Source organism: Limulus polyphemus, unplaced genomic scaffold (assembly GCF_000517525.1).
Source record: "Limulus polyphemus unplaced genomic scaffold, Limulus_polyphemus-2.1.2 Scaffold867, whole genome shotgun sequence".
NCBI lineage: Eukaryota > Metazoa > Arthropoda > Merostomata > Xiphosura > Limulidae > Limulus > Limulus polyphemus.
The window spans coordinates 377,622-396,641 of record NW_013666477.1 but is presented as its reverse complement, the minus strand read 5'-3'; the positions used below and the strand labels follow the sequence as shown (position 1 = coordinate 396,641).

The window sequence follows — 19,020 nt, the reverse complement described above, 5'->3', positions numbered from 1 at the left end:
TGGGATTGACCGTAACATTATAACGTCCCTACGGCTGAAAGGGCAATCATGCTCAATAACAAGGATTCAAACGCGCGACCCTCAGATTACGTTTAGAGCGCCTAAGCTAACTAGCAGGTCCTGCCAATCCTACCTTATGATATAATACAGTATCAACATTTTCAGACACAACTACCTTTAAATTAATACTAATATGTTAATTTAAATCTATCAAGAAGTCTATTAAAAAGAAGATATGATTTTATAATTATCTAATCTAAGAGAATGATATTCCAAATGTATAACTGGGCTTTACTAAGGCAAAAAAGACTGTAATAGTGTATTTTTTAAATAGCTTATAAATTATAAGAAATATTATTAGAATAGCATTTTAACTGTTTTCATCGACTAACCCCAAATGGTCAGCGGTAAGTTTACGGATTTACAACACTAAAATCCGGAGTTCGATTCTCCGTTGTGGACAGAGTGCGGATGCTGCATTTCGTGGAAAACCTATTGTACTAATGATCTGTACAGAAATCTTATGTTTTTTTTATGGGGGTTAACAAATTCATATGTTACATTGCATCTTTTGAGAAATCTGAACACAGTTCTAACACCAGCGAGACCTTCCTTGAGAGAACTTGCAATAGAACTGTCATGACTAAAACTGCATGAAAACAAAAACATGAGCGAGCGTCATCCTAGCAGTAGTAGTTGCTGTTGAGTTGTTAGTGATAAGATACACAATGAGCTATTTGTACTCTGTTCACTGTGGGGAATCGAACTCCGGATTTTAGCAGTGTAAGTCTGTAAACTTACCGCTAACCCGAGGAAGGCTCTTAATAGTTAAAAATATGTTTATATTTGAGAGTTTTAGAAACTACTGATATACACTACTTTTTCTTTCAAATATTATGTATCATAATGTTTTATTTTTACTTTTAGAGACATTTAATAATAGATTTTGTTCGATTATGAAACTTTCAAATATTAAATACCGTTTTTAACTGTTATTACTATGATTTATTGTTTTAGTTAGCGACACCTATAAACCGTTTTCTGAAACAATTCGAGGACACGCTTATAATACACGTGACAGCATTCAAACCTTGTGATTGGTTCTCATCAACTGTTTCTATCTTATTGAGAAGAAAATGGCTACCCTCCAGGAATAAAGTTTTCTCGGTTGTTTTTAGTTTCTTTGTCAGTTACTTAAGTTATATCAGCATTTTTGCCATTATGTCTTATTCCACAGTAAGAATGACCCGTCAAAACGTACGGAAGACAAAAAAAAAGAACTTGAAACGTTTCGTTTTGCCACCATTAGTCAACGACACAGGTAGACAACGTTATCGTTAATGAATCAATTGCACTGCAGTATATAAAAAAGCATTGTTCAGAAATAAGTTAGGCCTACATTTGATATGTACCTAATTTACCAAGCAAATGTTATTTAGTATATTTTGTAGAGTTAAAATCAAAACTATAACTTGTTTCCTCGATATTGTTAGTACGTTTGGCATTTTATCGTCTAACTGGGTGGAGTTGTAGTAGTTACCACTAAACTAGTAATACTATTACTAGTAGTAGTGCGACTACAACAGTAGAAGTAACAAAACTCAAAATTGTACATTGTACAGTACCACATAAGTTCATTTCTTATGTATTAAGCCTGTAAGTCCTGGACTAATTAAGTAATACTGACAATACTGCATTAAATACTTAATAAAATCATAAGACTTGTCAATGGATATATATCTGTATCTAGTACTAGTGGCAGTGCCCTCTTTGCATGTCATAATTACCACTACAATACAAATTAGTTGTTTGTTTTAGTCTTTTCCTTCCAACACTACTCAAAATTTAAAAAAACAGATCTGTAAATTAACATGAATAAAGAATGTGTGTGTCTGGGGATCAAGTGAAATGTTATAAGATTGTCAGTGGCTATTTTGCACCTTATGTGTGCAGTTATCAGTTGCAGTAAAAATGCTGATTAAGCTCTTAGTTTTATCTTGTTCAGACTTCTGCTTGAGATTTAAAAATTGCCTTTACTATAGTATAACAATTATATTAAGATCTATTTACTTGCAAATTCTCTCACATTTTGTTGAGTATAGTAATTATTTTTATAATATTAGCTCATTTGAACAAATGACACAAAGCTAAGCTAAATTTGTCTTGAAAAGGTACAGGATGCTATTTTAAGCTTTTAACTGCACAAAATTATCATTGTTTAAAACTGAATATGTAAGTAAAACAGCTGAAGTTTTACTGATTTCTGAATGTGTTTTGCATGTGACTTGCTGCAGTTTTAATATTGTTTTTGCAGAAGAAATGTTTAAAGGCTTTCTTGGATGTGGGCTGTTAAGATACAAAACTATATTTTTAATAACATAAGAATAAAAAATGACAGAAAATCAGCCTACTGAGGCCAACTTTCATCACCAAATGAGAAAGACTAACCAAACTAAACTAAATGTAACCTTGTGTCAGAAGTGTATTTATCTAAAATCAACAAGAATTTAGACTTTGCATACCAAGCAGATAGTTCAGTTTATTACCAATTTTACAGTAAAAATAATTCTATCTAAGAAATAGGTTTATAATTTCAAAGCTTATAAATAAATCTGGTTTTAAGATTACTACTTCCATAATTTTTTGCAAATATCAAAAAGATTTTCTGAAGATTGCCAAACCAAGTCTTTCAGTTAATGTAATGCAAACCTAATGTTTAGCAAAGCCATTTTGAGGGTGGAGCTTTTGCATCACCTTGTAGATTATACTTAAGAACATAAAAATCAAAATGTAGTATCAGATCATTTGGTTCCTCAGTTATCTAACCAAAAATTTGATTCTTCTGGATTAATTTTTAAAACATAATAGTTAGATGTGAAATAATTTTGCTTTCTTGTTGTAAACCAATAAACTGTTTACATATTATAGCAATTTTTCTGTTTGTTTCATATTTTATGTACTCTATTTCAAACAACTTTGCTATAAAACAAACTACCTGATGTAAAGAAAACCACATTATAATCTAAAATTCTGTTCTAGACTTAACCATTTGTTCTAACCAACCAGAGCAAGTTCATTAATTAGACTATTCTTACAGTTTCTACCACTGATTGAATGTTTATTAGCCATTCCTTACATCAGTTGTTGATCAAGGTAATTGCTGTAGTGACATTAGTCACCAATGCAGTGCATTAGTAAATCCTTCTAGAGTTTTGAAAATTGTATAAGCATTTAGTATTATCATTGGATTAACTTTGTTCAATTAATTTTTTTGCAAATGTTTTTAGTTCATTGTATTTGTAAAATCACACTGAAGATATATACATATATTTGTTAATTGTTTTTGTATGTGATAAATCAGTTCTTTCATATAACTTCTTTTTTACCATTTAATTTACACCTTATAATACTCCAACTATAAGAACACAAATAATATAGCATTTGAGATTTACCACATAGTATACACTTCAAATGATCAGAAGTAGAACTTTCTCTGCTTTATTAATGTTTAAATTTTTCTTCAACTTTCCTTGATTGAGTAAAAAAAAGGTTGTTTTGACTTGTAAGGTGTAATTCTTTAATAAACTCATGCTGCACCTAGAGCTGGGCAATTAATGGAACTTACTAATTGATTAAGTGCTCATTAAGTGAGTACATTTAAGTATTTGATTATTCTTACAAGACTAGCATAGTTGGAATAATTTAAAATAGTAATAATTGGAAATGCTAATTTTTAATTAGTTGATTATTTTTGTGAGTTGTGACACTAACTGATTAAGCTGACCAACCAAAAATAATGAGAAATAATGGTGATATTTCATTAATTACTTGGATTGGTGGAATAATCAAAAAAATAATAACTGTAAACACTAATTTTGATTAGTTGATCATTTTACATGACACTAATCAATATAGTTGATGCTCATAAGTAATCAATTATACATATATATATATATTTTTTCATTTATATTATATTCAGTACATTATTCGTTTTAATCCTCAAATAACTGGCTTGTTTTTATACCATTTTCTACTAATAAGGTTTACATATTGAGAAATTTTATGTTTTTGCCGGTTAACACTGATGAAAATATTGGGTGAAATCAGTAATTTTCTATGTAAATTACATAGGAGATCCAAGCAGTAATTAGTGAGACTAATTGCAGTATTGCACACATATATATATATTTGTAATGTGACTCATTATTAGGGACTATTTAACTAGTGTTTGTGAACCCACAAGCAATTTGGTATATAAATGGTATCAAAAGATGTGTAAAGCTGATGATAGACCCCATTAATAGTTTTAGGGTTAGTGATGTATTAACTCCAAAGTAAATAAATAGAGAAATGTAGGTACTATGAAAGTAAAATCAAATAAGACTTGTAACCTTAAAACATGTAAAATTAGCTTTAAGAAGTATAAGTAATTTTAGATGAAAGTTACTTTCTAAATGCACAGTTCTTCCAACTATGTGGTTACTGAACTAGGGCTAAAAAGAGTATGAAACAGATGAGGCAATGATCTATACACATGATAATTACAAGTTTTGTGAACCTGTATTCTCTTTCTCATTTTGAGTTTATGCAATTAAGGATTAACTAGGAAACGACACACTAGCCTATTTTTTAACAATTAGCATGGTACTTTTGACATTCAAACTGCAACCTTTCAGTGTCAGAGAGTGTTTGTTGTGTTAGGTTTTAGCTAAATTGAGACTAGTTACATGAGCTGAAATGCCACCTACAGGCAACTGCTTGTGTTAGTAATTACTAATTGCAGTATTCATACCTTAATGATAAAAATGTAGAAAAAGTGAACATTTTCTAAAAAAAAAAGATTTTTTTGTGGGAAGTACAGCACAGGAAAAGTGTTCGGATTGTGCTCTTTAGTCATATGCAATTCATTACGTCAAAATGATTCAGTGTACAGAGTTCAAAATTTTAATAAATTTTACAGATATAAACTGTAATGTATATTAAAAATGGTATCATTTATTGAAAAAATAATAGTTTTTTAAGAACTCCAGTTTCTCATTACTACATTTAAAAATTATACCAATAAAGATGTAATCAAACAGTTACATACAGTCCTAGTGAAAGTCATGTTCTTGTTGTGAGGAGAGTACCTTTATCTAAAATTGTGTTCTATTATAAAGAAATGGTTGTTGCACATACCACAGTTATTTTTCTAATTGTCTGAATCTTGAATATCCAAAATGTGAAATTTTTTATGGATATTTGTTTGTGGTGGCATTTAATAGATGGTGCACAAGTTTTGATTACATACATAGATACTGACATACACGCTACATCCATTATAGTAAGATTAGAATTACAAAAAGTGTTACTTGTCAAAAGTAAACAACATTAAAACATTAAATTTATTTTAAAATGGTGTTTTGGATCAAGGCATATCATTAGGTAGTGTCTAAAATTCTTTTAAAAATTAAATGTGAAACAAGTTCAAATGACAATAACAGAATAACGAAAGGGAACATGTAGATCTCATTACAAGTAGATTAGTTGTTAGCAAAATATGTAGGCAAAACAAACAATACAGTAAAATCCTGATAAATGAAGTTAAGTAAATTAATAAAATAAAATTTATGTGAGTGGATGAAAAAGTTTTAAAAGGTACCTTGAAATAAGTTAAAGAAAATGCAGTAAAATTATCTTTTTACAACTACTAATCTACTGTTTAAAAAAAGTAAAAGAGAATGTACAGTAAGGTTACAGTAAACAACTGTGTAAGAAACAACGAACTAATCAGAAGGAAACATGAAAGACCATTTTATGTTTTAATCCTGGTAAGGAAAGAGTTCCTAGGATATAAATAAGATGCTGTTCCTTGCATTCACATGAGAGATATTCAGTTGGAGCAGACCTTAAAACAACAGGTTTGAGATGAAAAAATTTTATTTGCCCCAAGAAATGTTGGGAGACTGGCTTATTGATATTACAATTAATAATTTATATTCTGTGTTTATGAAATCTCTCGCTAACTTTTTACCCTATTGCAAATTATGCAGTAGATGACAGGCTTAAGTAGATTTAAATCTGAAAATATTTTTCACCCTTTGCTGTTTATTTGTAGAAGTTTTAATTTTTATAGATTTTTGAATTCGTAACTGTAAAGCTTAAGCACATAAATGTTTAGAATTTTTGACAGTGAAGAATTAATGTTTATTTTAAAGAAGACAGTCTTGTAATTTTTCACTGTTTGATAGTACAAGTTTTTAGAAAATTCTGTGGTCAAACAGGCTACAGATTTTTGAAAATTTACAACAAGTTTTCATTCTTCACAATTTTTAACTTGATTACATTTCATAAAAGTTTAGATTATTATCATATTCTTTACTTTTTTTTTTTAATTTTTCTCTATAACACCAGGGACTTTTTTTTTGTCCCTTTATGTCCTACCAGGACATTACTCTGGACCTTCAAAGGAGCCTAACCCCCCTTGACCATACTTGCCATTTGAAACTCTTCAATTTTCACTTAGGCCTCATCTTCAAGTCAGGGAAAATCCTATACAGATTTGGAATGATTTATGTATTGGCTACAAATAGACAAATATGGCTAAAATTTCAGCTACAAAACAAACAATGGTGGGCTGGCCTTGGTCACAACTCATGGAAATAGTGAGTTAATCAGAACTAGTGTTTCTGATTATTACTATTTTTGATTATTTCAACTATTCACGTCTCATATTTGAAAATAATCTAGTAGTTGAATGTAACCCGTTAGTGAATTCCGCTAATTGTTACAGACCTTTATGGTCTTTTTTCCATCTTGATTTACAATGGAAGCTGATCCAAATGTTATTTACAGAGCTTTTCAACATACACAAGGTGCATTTGTTTGTAGTGTATCTGCAGTTGTCTTTCAAATTTGAAATATGTCTAATTCAAGTTGTTCAGTTCCTACAAAAGGTTTTGTACAATTAACACATAATGATTAATTTTCTTATTTTAGTTGTAAACTATCAGGACAATGGTTTCTGCTCTCCTGGACGGCCAGGCATGTGTACCACACATCAACCTCCCTATGACCTTCGGCGAAAACTCTCACTTCAAGAAAGTGGATGTCCTGGGTCCAGTAGTGGTTGTGGTGGAAGAGGACCAGGCTGCAACCAAGTGATGATACCTCGTAAACGTCCAAAGCGTTCATGTTCTTCTGCTGATGGTAGGTTTTCCGGTCTGTTCTCAGCTTCATCTTTTGATTCATATTCTGAGTGATTGAAGTTAATGAGAGTATATTATCATAAGGAGTTATTCCTAAAGTTTTTCATTAAAATTACCAAACGTTAAACGTTTTTCTTTGTTATTTGCTATATTAAGTGATTCAGTATGGATACGTATGTTTGACATAAGCACAATACAAGTATTTATTCTAATATACATTGTGAGAAAATATTTAGTAAGTAGAAAAGTACTCTAGTGCACTTTGTGAGAAAATATTTAGTAAGTATAAAAGTGCTCTATTGCACCTTGTGAGAAAATATTTAGTAAGTAGAAAAGTACTCTAGTGCACCTTGTGAGAAAATATCTAATAAGTATAAAAGTACTCTAGTGCACCTTGTGAGAAAATATTTAGTAAGTATAAAAGTACTCTAGTGCACCTTGTGAGAAAATATCTAATAAGTATAAAAGTACTCTAGTGCACCTTGTGAGAAAATATTTAGTAAATATGAAAGTAACATCAATAAGATTCACCTGTAGGTACAAATAATAAAACACTGGAATGTCAGACTTTTTTATTTTCTTTTATTAATTTCTTCTACCGGTTTCGTGACTTCAAAGGTCACTCTTCAGGAAATATTTTTAGTGGGAATCTATAGTATGATTATGCTGTTGTAATTTGAAGTATATCCTTTCCTGGTCCTGTCTTATGTAAAGTTATTCTGTGTGTACTTAAATAACAGTACTGTGCTAAGCAGACATTTAAACTATACTAATATACATGTACACAGTGATCTTTATTGTTGTATTCCATTTATTTCATCATTCTCAAGGGCTTTTAAGAAATTTTGGGACAAGATTGCTGGCAAATATACTGCAGCCAGTTAAATTCTTAATTGTAATGGGTCAAAAACTATCCAGTTGGACTTTAGATAGATCTGTAAGGAAGGGTAGATTTTGACCCTTGGAATACATTAAAGCATGGTGTGAACGTTCGGTAGTACTAATTTACTGATGAAGCCACCATAACGTCTAGTTTAAGCGCGATTGAAATCGTTTTATTTTACACATAATCCATATAAATTAAATAACATTCACGTGTCGTTTCAAAATATGTTATGTTGAACAGTAATCATGTTTTTATGTTTTAGATATAAACAAAAACAGTCCATTATTTATGTACATGTATTTGATGCTGCATTGCAATGCACCCTGTTGTGGCCAGTTAAAAGAATTGCAGCTGACTTATGCAAAGCATATTTCTTCAACAGTCACCATTTCAAGCAGATTAAAAATCATATTTTTAGCACAAAATTGTTGTAACAATGTGATTAGAAAATAAATATGGATCTTTAACTGTTACAGAAAATTACAAGAGAGTGTCATTATTAGTCACATTTCTTAACAATATTCTTTTCAACATTAAAATTATCAGTGTTAGCTTGTATTTTATGTTCCATACATATTGTACAGTAACATTTCTCTCATGTTTTGTACACTAATCATTCAGTACATTGTATTTAAGCAATGCAGCTGCTAAATGTGCACCCCTATACTTCACCATGATGGTCTGCTCCATCCAGTGTTCAGTAGGAGCTACTACATATGACATTTTGGTTGTTGTTGTTGTTTTAATAAAAGGATTTTTGTTTAAGTAATAAACATTATACCAATAAAAAAATTACATTTTCCACATGATTGATGTTTAACGTGTGATTACTATTTAAACATTGTCAAATAGTTTCTATTAAAAATAGAGAACAAAACAGCTGACACTGCTTGGTGAGCCTTGGAATGTTTAGAACCTTCTTTGAATTCCTGGCTAACCTTGCAACACATCTCTAATTTTAGACAAATCTAACAAGACACCTAAATATGGATGTATATACAAAGTGTTTTTTTATCAGGATTGTCCTTATACATAGGGGAAACGGGTCATGAATTTGGGTGCAGCTAAGAGAATATTCCTGTCACGTGTATTTAAACATGAGCAACTTGTGTCACATACGTAAAACAGACTTTTCTAATACCAAAGTCATATGTAGGGAATCAAGAGAAACTAAGCACTTTTGATTTTATCGTTCAAGTTTCCCATTAATCAACATCCTCTATACTTACATCACTTGAATATCACATCTGTAGGAATTTTTCCACTTGCATGTCATTCATTATGAAGTTGGCATGAAACTTGCCTCGTTGACCCCTTGTGTGCATTGTGTTTTTTGATGTATCACGTTAAATGTTTTGGTTTTACTATTGTGAGGTTATGAGAATGTGATTCATTATATAATAGTTATGTAATCTTTATGTTGCTGCTGGTGTAATGTAATACTATCTTTTGTGTAAATTTGGGTTGGTGGATTCATTGTTCATTGGTATAGTATAATGCTATCTTGTATGTAAATTTGGGTCGGTGGATTCATTGTTTCATGGTATAGTATAATACTATCTTGTGTATAAATTTGGGTCGGTGGATTCATTGTTTCATGGTTAGTATAATGCTATCTTGTGTGTAAATTTGGGTCAGTGGATTCATTGTTTCATGGTATAGTATAATACTATCTTGTGTGTAAATTTGGGTCGGTGGATTCATTGTTTCATGGTGTAGTATAATACTAGCTTGTATGTAAGTTTGAGTCAGTGGGTTCCTTGTTTTAAATTCGCTGCTCTGGGGAAAGAATGTCTGTAAACACTCTTCTTTTAAATTGTTAATTTATTTTTCAGTTTTCTGTTTATCACCATAAAGCCACCTTAGTCTTTTGTTTTAGATAAATTTACCAAACTAACATTTTGTATAATTACATTATGCACAAAAACATCATTGTTTTAATGTTGTAGTTTTTCATATTAGTTAAACATAACTAAACTGTAATTAAGCTCACTAAATTTAAATGTTGTGTAATAATATCATGCACAGAAGCAATGCATGATGGTTAAAATCAGGAACAGTAATATTTATTGTTCTTAATATTGAGTCTTACAAATGAATTTTTTGTGGCAACTGTCACAAGCAGAGCTACTATCCTTTTAGTTTTAAAAATACTGAGAAGAGACTTCATAATTATGAAAAAGGAAGAACCTATATATATATGTGTGTGTGTTTGTAGATAGATAGATTGACATGTGCATTAGCATTCTTTGTTTCTGTAAGGTGTGTTTCTAAATGAGCAAGTTGAGTTTTTCATTTTCAGATAATGGTGTTACTGAAACAGATAGTAGCATGATAATATTGTCTAATTTTGTCATCAGTCTTATGTCTGTAAAACAGTGGTTTAATTAATTAAGAATAACAAGGACATTAGATGTGAAATAAATAAATATATATATATATATATAGGCCTAACATTAGTTCAGCCTATATTTTATAAAGAGATAAATTAACATTGTAGCATGGATACATTTTATGCTTTAATTTAGTTAGGGCTAAGCTTTACCATACTTAATATTATCAATAAATAAGCTTATATTTGAAATGTTCTTCTATGATTTAACATTACACCTTCTTATAAAACTTTGGTAAGTTTTTAATATGTTGTTGTACAATATGTTTACTGAAGTATTTACATCCGGATACCTTTCGTTTACGTACGTTGGAATGAAGTGTGCATGCACACACATTTAGATAGTATGGTGGACATACAAAAACTGAGCATTATTATAATAGATGATATTTGAAAGTTACCTTTTTTGAGTTAAGATGTTTATTTTGCTTAATTTCACAGTATCTTATGACATTTTTATTAATTTCTTCTTTTTTTTTAGAAGTGGATGCTGCTCATTATCTCTTGTATGAAATACCCGATGAGTTAGTGTTAAATATATTCTCATATTTGTTGGAACAAGACCTGTGTCGAGTTGCCCAGGTCTGTAAGCGCTTCCACACTATCAGTAACGACACCGAACTCTGGTGAGTGTAGTTATATCCTTTGTTACATTATTACTTATTTATATCAGAAATACAGAGCTTTGTGTAATTTTGAAGACATAGTTAACAGATGAAGCACAGTGAACAAAGATCTTTATATGAACAGAACTGTTTTGAAAGTTTGATAGAAGATGGCGCTTCAGTGTGCTCTACTTAAACTTCAGTTTCACATCAAAAAAGAGATTCTTCTAAATTCTCTTGGCAAGTTGTCCATAAAAGAATTCTTCATCCACTAAATGTTTGCTTAGCTTATTGTTATTTCCATAATTTTTATGAAGACAGTGAGCTGAATGTCATTGCTCTCTTTACTTATGGAGCCTTTGTAATAATTCATTTATTGTAAAGTGTCTTTTGTAAATCTACAATTATATAAGAATTCAAGTATAAGGAGACTTTTGAAAATTGTTTTTTTGTTTTTTTTTGTGGGTACAAACGTGTTGATTTAAGTTGAATGGTAATAAATCTTGGATCTTAGGTTTGTTTTCATTAATCTTTTGTTACTGCTTACAAAAATCAGTAAATGTGTCGTTAAGAAAGTCATTTGTTTTGTTTAAAATATTGCAATACTTTTTCTAATGTCTTAAATGTGACATTGTTTTACTAATTATATTTTTTTAGAGAGTTCATGGCCATAGATTGGTAACGTTTTGTCATTAAATAAAGGATGAAGTCACATTGATATTTAAATTAGAATGTAATCATTGTCTGTTATATTTGTTTTGGTGATTACAGATCTTAGATTGACCTGTTTCTCAATTTATTCCATCAGACGTAAAAGTTATATAGTTATCGAACAAATATTTATGTAGCCTAGTGTGAGATCTAGTTATTTTGGATATTTATAAGAACATAAAAGTACTAAAAATCACAAAATTAAAAAATTAATTTTTAAATATTTCTTATATAAATATTACCCAAAATATCCTTTACGTATTAAGTTCTTGTACTCGCTGTTAAAGGTGTTTGGTTAAACCATTTATTTGTCTGAAATTGTGTAAAGTATGGGTTTAATAATTAAAATATATATCATTGAAAATATACTGCTACAGACAATTATAACAGCATCGTAGTTTTTATTGCTGTGATGTGGTGTTTATTTTGGACACTATCCAAAATCTTGCACCTCTGACATTTGACAAAAATCTCTGATGAGCTGAGCATCTCCAAACTTACAGTGAATTGTAGAAAGAGTCAATAAAATATGTTAAGAAGCTTTTATCAGATAAGTTGACAATATTAAAAACAAAAATAGCACTTAATACATGAATTAAAAAATGCAATAGACAGTTCCTATTTCTTTACTACTCAGTTTATACAGTAGTAATACTTAGAAGTTTTATTTGTTTATTTTAATTTTTATTGTTAATATACTGAATGATAGTAACATATCGTTTACATTTTATTTTCATGTGGATTTTTCAATTTATCTCAGTTTGAAAACCATTTCTGTGATTCCAATACATTTTCATTTTAAATAGTCGTGTATATGTATATATAATCTTCTCCCTTATAATTAGGAAAAACCTTTACCAGAGTGTGTATGAATATGACCTTCCACTGTACAATATGGGACCTTGCAAATATGCATTTGTACAGCTTGATGAAACAGAAAATGAAAACCCATGGAAAGAGAGTTTTAGACAGTTGGTGAGTTTTTTCTACAATCTGATTATTTACCAGAAAACACTAATGGTTGAACAGAACTTGAGTGGATACTTTTGATCTGAAGCCTTTTCTATGGAATTGGTTAACCAATTCCACAGAAAAGGCTTCAGATCTAAGGGATCCACTTATGGTCAGCTGACCATAAGTGGATCCCTTAGATCTGAAGCTTTTTCTGTGGAATTGGTTCTGACCATAAGTGGATCCCTTAGATCTGGAGCTTTTTCTGTGGAATTGGTTCTGACCATAAGTGGATCCTTTAGATCTGGAGCTTTTTCTGTGGAATTGGTTCTGACCATAAGTGGATCCCTTAGATCTGGAGCTTTTTTTATGGAATTGGTTCTGATCTTTCACAATGACCCAGAAAATTGTATTTCTGGAATTTAGAAAATTTGGAGGAACATGTAATTTTTTATATGGACCTCTTCATCTTTTACTGGGCTTTCATATTATTCACTTGGTGACAAAAGTATCCTCTATTTATAATAATGTTACATTTTATGTTCTGTAAGATAAACACCAACATTAGCTGCATCTTATAAGAATGATCTTCTGATGGTGTTTCTTCCATCATTGTTCTTGCTTAGTCAGATGGCTGTCATTACGCATTATTTCTTGGCACCACAATTTTTGCTTGTGACTAGCTTTTGTGGAAGTCAGCTAGGTCAATCTTGGTGTGCATGGAAGTGTATGAACTTTTGGTGAGAATTCGTTAACTTCAATTTCTTGCTTATTGTCCTATTAATACATCCAGGAGATATGTTCAGTCACGCTTTTCAGATGAGGCCATTGCTCTAGACTGGCTTGGATTAGGATTTTGTAGCCCGTGAATATCTTAAATGCTCTTTCTGTGCGAGTTCTTACACTTCATTGTTGAGATTGTTCTATTATTTGGCTCTACATAATTTAACAATCTGTCTACAAATATCTATCCTTGAAAATGTAATCCTGTTGTTCTAGGTCTGCCTGTTTCTCATTGCTCTGTTGAATGATCAGGAATGTACCATGAAATAAATATATGGATGCTAAAATTGTTTCCCATGATGCCACTGCATGCATTTGTGGTGGCTTAAGATGTTAATGATAATTGTGGTGATCTGTTTCTAAGAATAGTGCTTAAAAGTGCTATCTTATACAATAATTTTATTTACCTGGTGGCAAAAATTGATAGCTAAAGAAAGGGTAAGAAATTTAAATCACCTTTATGGGCCTGTAATTCAGTTAGGATGTTTGGCAGCTTGAAATTGCCAATTATAATTTATGTTACTGACAAATTATAAGAACTGACTGACAGAATTGACAAATTTATGTTTTAACTTCTGTTGCTGTATTAATTTTGTATGTATGTTTGAATTGATATTTTTAGTAACTTAACTCTTTATGTAAGGTCGAACTTTTTCACCTTAATAATAACTAGTAATGATGAATTTTTAATTTTATGAAGAGTTACTTCAGAATTAGTACTGAAGTTGCCAAATTACACTAGACATGTCACATCATTGGTGTGAAATCTAACACTCGATGTTACTATTTGGATTTCTTAGAATAAACTATACTGAATGAATTAGAAGTACATCAGCACAACTGTTATTTTATGAAAACAGAAGTAATATGTATGGGTGAGAGAATTCCATGCTGTGTACAGACATTTGTACTTGGAGTTTTGGCCAGTTGTAAAGTTATGATAAACAGTTGAGTGAGTCTTGCTAACACTTAACAGAAAATCATAAGTTATTATTAAAGTCATGTTCAATTGAAGTTTGAAAGCCTAAGAAACAGTTGTCATTTTTTATTTCAGTATCGGGGCATACACGTTCGCCCAGGATACCAGGAACTTGTAGAAAACAATCCAGAACGTTACAGTGGGAGAAATATCATTGTAAGATTTAAATTTTCCTTTTTGGTTAAACTGTTTTCTGTTGAGAAGCATTATATAAAAGTTCATGAAGTTAAGTTCCTGTAAATACTTGAGAGATGTGTCACACCTAAGAGTTTGTTGATTATATGTTACAGTTTAAACACTGATAACTGGCAAAGCATTAGACATCAGTACTTCTAACGTTTGTGATAAAACTTGCATATATTGTGGATGTTTCCTTCCACATTCCTCTGAATTTTTCTATTTCGAACCTGAAATTGGAGGTATTCAGATATATATCTTGTCTTATAAAGTTGCAACCAGGTGAGCTGGATGGCGAGAATCAAATGTTATTCATTTGCGAAGCACAGAGCTTTACAAAGTTACATTTTAAATGTTGTAAGCTTGCAAAACATTAGAATTCATTGTACTTAACAGGGTCTTCTTTCCATGCTGATTTTTCCAAGCCAGTTCCCTTGGCTGTGGTTTCGCTAGATAGTAGATAGGGACAGTGGGAATCTCGTTAATCCATTCATGCACGTCACTAATTAGATGACGAGGCATTTGGCTACCTTAAGAGAGTCATAGTTGAACTGGATGGCGAGAATCAAATGTTATTCATTTGCGAAGTACAGAGCTTTATAAAGTTACATTTTAAATGTTGTAAGCTTGCAAAACATTAGAATTCATTGTACTTAACATTTTTGTAAATGTTATTTTTACATACTTCTTATTTTGAATCTAAAATAGACAAACTAAGAGGAAACAAGTGCAGTTTACATGATTGTTATCAAAAAGGTTATTGATTATCTTGCAGTAGGGAATAAAAAATAATGTTTGTTAGCTCTGTAAATATTAAATCTACCTGTTAACATTTTATATTTCTTTAGTCTTATTGTCTAAAAATGTTCAAAATTGTTAATAGTATAGAAATTCATACTGTATACAGTACTTTCTCTTTATTATAATAACTCAAAATGCTTAATATACAAACAGTATGGTGCATGTTGAATGTAAAGTGTGATATGTCTATATATAGTTAATTTCAAATCTTGAAATACTTGGATTAAGCTAAATACAAAAACACACCTCGTGAGATAGTTTTGTACTCAAGACTAATTATGTTATAAACTATTATGAAGTACAGATACGTAAATCAAAACAGGTTGGAAGATTAGTTATTGTTTTTTATCTATTAACAAAATGTAATATTTCGTATGAAGACATTATCGTATAAACATATTGTAAGAAATTTAGTTCATTTATAAACAATACCTCAAATTCTGCTGAAAATATATAAAAAAAAGAAATTAAGTTTATTATTATTATTAGACTTTTTTTTATAATTAATTAAGTACACAGATGTCTGCCATTTTTTGAAGCATGAAAAATAATGTAGAATTTCTTATGAATAGAGAAGTCCAATAAAAAAATTAAATAACTTGGGCTGTCGGAAAAATGTCATTTGTTATTTCTAAGTAAATGAAACTTGTACTGGCTATACTGCCCAAATTATTAACACTGATATCATTCATTTACTTTTGATTTTGTTGACAGTATTTTGACACAATTGAGCACGCTTTAGAGTCTGAGGAATATGAGAATTCTTTGATTTTCATCCATTGTGGTGTTTATAAAGGAGACTATGTTATTTACTCCAATGTGACATTGATTGGGGCAGGTAGGACAGCATTTATTTCTTAATAATGTATTTCTTTTTTTCTTTTTTTCCTTATTAGTTTTATTATATACAAGTTTAGCAAAAGGGATTTGTTTATATATATATTTGTAATTGGAGCTGTAACCATATCCAACTACATTGAGTATTAGTATAATTATATAATATTTTACATGTATAAGTACTGGAACTAGACCTAACTAAAATATTTTGAAATTGGTTCAGACCATAACAAGGTAATAAGCACCATGTGTACAAATAACTAGAAAAATAGTGGGTAACAGACTTTGTGAAAGTCTATTACTAGAATGAGGACAGTGTCAATTGAACATGTCATAGGCCATACAGTAATGAAGCATTGTGGAAGATGGTAGCGGTTTAGGGGAAATCTGTATGCATCTATTAACTGCTTTTAATATCCTGACTTGAATTGAATTAAGCTTCAGCTAAAAGTTGTGCTTAAGTTTCATGAACTAGGCCCAAGGTACTATGTAACCCGTATATCAAATATGTTACTTCATGTGATGAGAAATGAAATAACTTATCAAAGGTAACTATTTTGTGTTCATATTTAAAGGAAATACACATTTGTAGAAATAAAAAAGGAAAATACATTATAGTGTGAGCTGTTAATTTGAAGTACTATAAGCCTAAACCATTTCTTTGTTCTTCGGAAAACGTATTCAGAAAGATGGTACAATAAAAGTGTTTGCAAAAACCAGAAAAAATTAAATTGTAGTCTGTAATTTGTACCATGCTTCTGTGCTAAAAAAGTTTTGTTTAAGGTTAGCCTAGAATTTTAAAAGTTGACGAAATGTTTACGTCCCAGTTTCTTGATGAAAAGTTAGAATATTATTGTGATGATGGACTTTCATGCTGAGTCTGTATCTTGTTAATGAATTATGTCTATGTGGATTAAATGTAGGCATCTCAGTTCATTTCTTACAGTTCATTGTGATATTAATTCTCAGTTGAAAATTTTACACTTTCATAGAAAACTTTTATGATGTTCGTAGCAGGAAAAAGAATAGTTTTTTAATGAATTTAGTAACTTTAATATGTAAATGCAATCATTGGAAATGTTTTCTGTTTTCAGCTCCAGGCAATGTTGCAGAAAATGTTATTTTAGAAAGGGAGTGTGAGTCTACTGTTATGTTCACCAAAGGTGCTAGAGAAGCATTCTTGGGGTTTGTTACGCTTAAGGTATGTTATTTTTCATTGGTTTCTCTACAAATAAGATTTAAAAAATGAGGCTCGTTTTATGTATTTTTAAACCCAAGACTTTTGAAACTTCATCCTTATCTCACAAGTCTATCATAATGACTTGAATTGCAGTTTAATGGTAAGTATAACTCTTAGCATCATAAGCTGAAATTTTTGGCAGATTTTTGAGTAATGTTTATAAAAATTTTGATCAGTTAACTCAAAAAAATCTGTAATACATAATGCTTGATTCTAAAAGAGATTTCCATTTCATTTTAGTTTGTATTCGTTTTGTGATTCATAATTAATCAGAATGTTACATTATTTGACAGGAAAGAAGTATTCAGATCTATGTTAGAAAGTTAGTCATGTGTTTCAACCATTATTTTTTAGAATAATATCAACCAGTTTATCAGTTTTTTGGTCTAGCATGACAACTTATGTCATATGAACTCTACAAAACTGTCATAGATTTAATGATACACTTGGCTTTTCAATACTTCTATGTCCAGTTCATGTGGTAAAGAATAACTGTAAAACATTTTTAGGTCCCCAAGTAAATCAGAGGTAAGTTTACAGACTTTAAAATGCTAAAATCTGGGGTTTGATTCCCTGTGGTGGACACAGCAGATAGCCCAATGTGGCTTTGCTCTAAAATAAACAAACATACAAAACATTTCTAGAGGTGGTTAACCCGACACGACCAGGTGGTTAGGGTTGCGGGTTCAAATCCCCACTCTACCAAACATGCTCGCCCTTTCAGCCATGGGAGTGTTATAATGTGATGGTCAATCCCACTATTCATTGGTAAAAGAGCAGCCCAAGAGTTGGTGGTGGGTGGTGATGACTAGCTGCTTTCCCTCTAATCTTACACTGCTAAATTAAGGATGGCTAGTGCAGATAGCCCTTGTGTAGATTTACACAAAATTAATAAAAACTAGAACAAGAAACTAGAAGTGGTTATATAGCCATGTATTTGAAATAGAAAGGATGTGATTCATTCTGTTACCACTGTGTTAAAAAAGTCAGAGATTTACCATTGTATACATTTAGTATCTCTATGGCATACTTAAGAAGAAGGCATGATAAAAATAATGTTATCAGTGCATGCTAGCACGAAGATGTACATCTATTTGATGATTGTACATGTGGAATTGAAGATGAATAATCATTGCTTGTTAAATATTATGTCAATATATGTGAATAATATGTAATGAGTAATAATAAATTAATGTTAATAATATATGAAAGCTGGCGTGTGTTGCGTCATGCTTGATTTCTCTTGGTTTATTGAAACAGGAAGAACCATAAAAGCCAAAATACATTTATCCAGTTAGAATATTTCGATTACTGTCTGCCCATAACGATTTTAGTTATGGGGGTGCTGTGAAACCTTGTAAATGTAATGAGTGTTGGTATAATAAGCCTAAAGTAAAGATGTAGTGTGGGATCACCTAGCCTAGAGCCAAGTGCATAAAATTTATCATGAAGTAAAAATATTGATTCAATT

At 30.6% G+C, this 19,020-nt stretch overlaps 1 protein-coding gene across 1 annotated transcript in view; it reads left to right on the top strand.

Annotated features, from left to right (window-relative positions):
• The first annotated feature begins 1,130 nt into the window (after positions 1-1,130).
• The window catches only part of LOC106460947 (F-box only protein 11), a 33,160-nt gene continuing 15,270 nt past the window's right edge, over positions 1,131-19,020 (top strand). Inside the window, exons 1-7 of the mRNA XM_013920704.2 lie at positions 1,131-1,321; positions 6,979-7,188; positions 10,947-11,091; positions 12,627-12,756; positions 14,570-14,650; positions 16,187-16,310; positions 17,404-17,510. Of these exons, the coding sequence (XP_013776158.1) occupies positions 1,222-1,321; positions 6,979-7,188; positions 10,947-11,091; positions 12,627-12,756; positions 14,570-14,650; positions 16,187-16,310; positions 17,404-17,510 (897 nt within the window). The 5' untranslated portion in view covers positions 1,131-1,221. The remainder of the gene's footprint in view (positions 1,322-6,978; positions 7,189-10,946; positions 11,092-12,626; positions 12,757-14,569; positions 14,651-16,186; positions 16,311-17,403; positions 17,511-19,020) is intronic.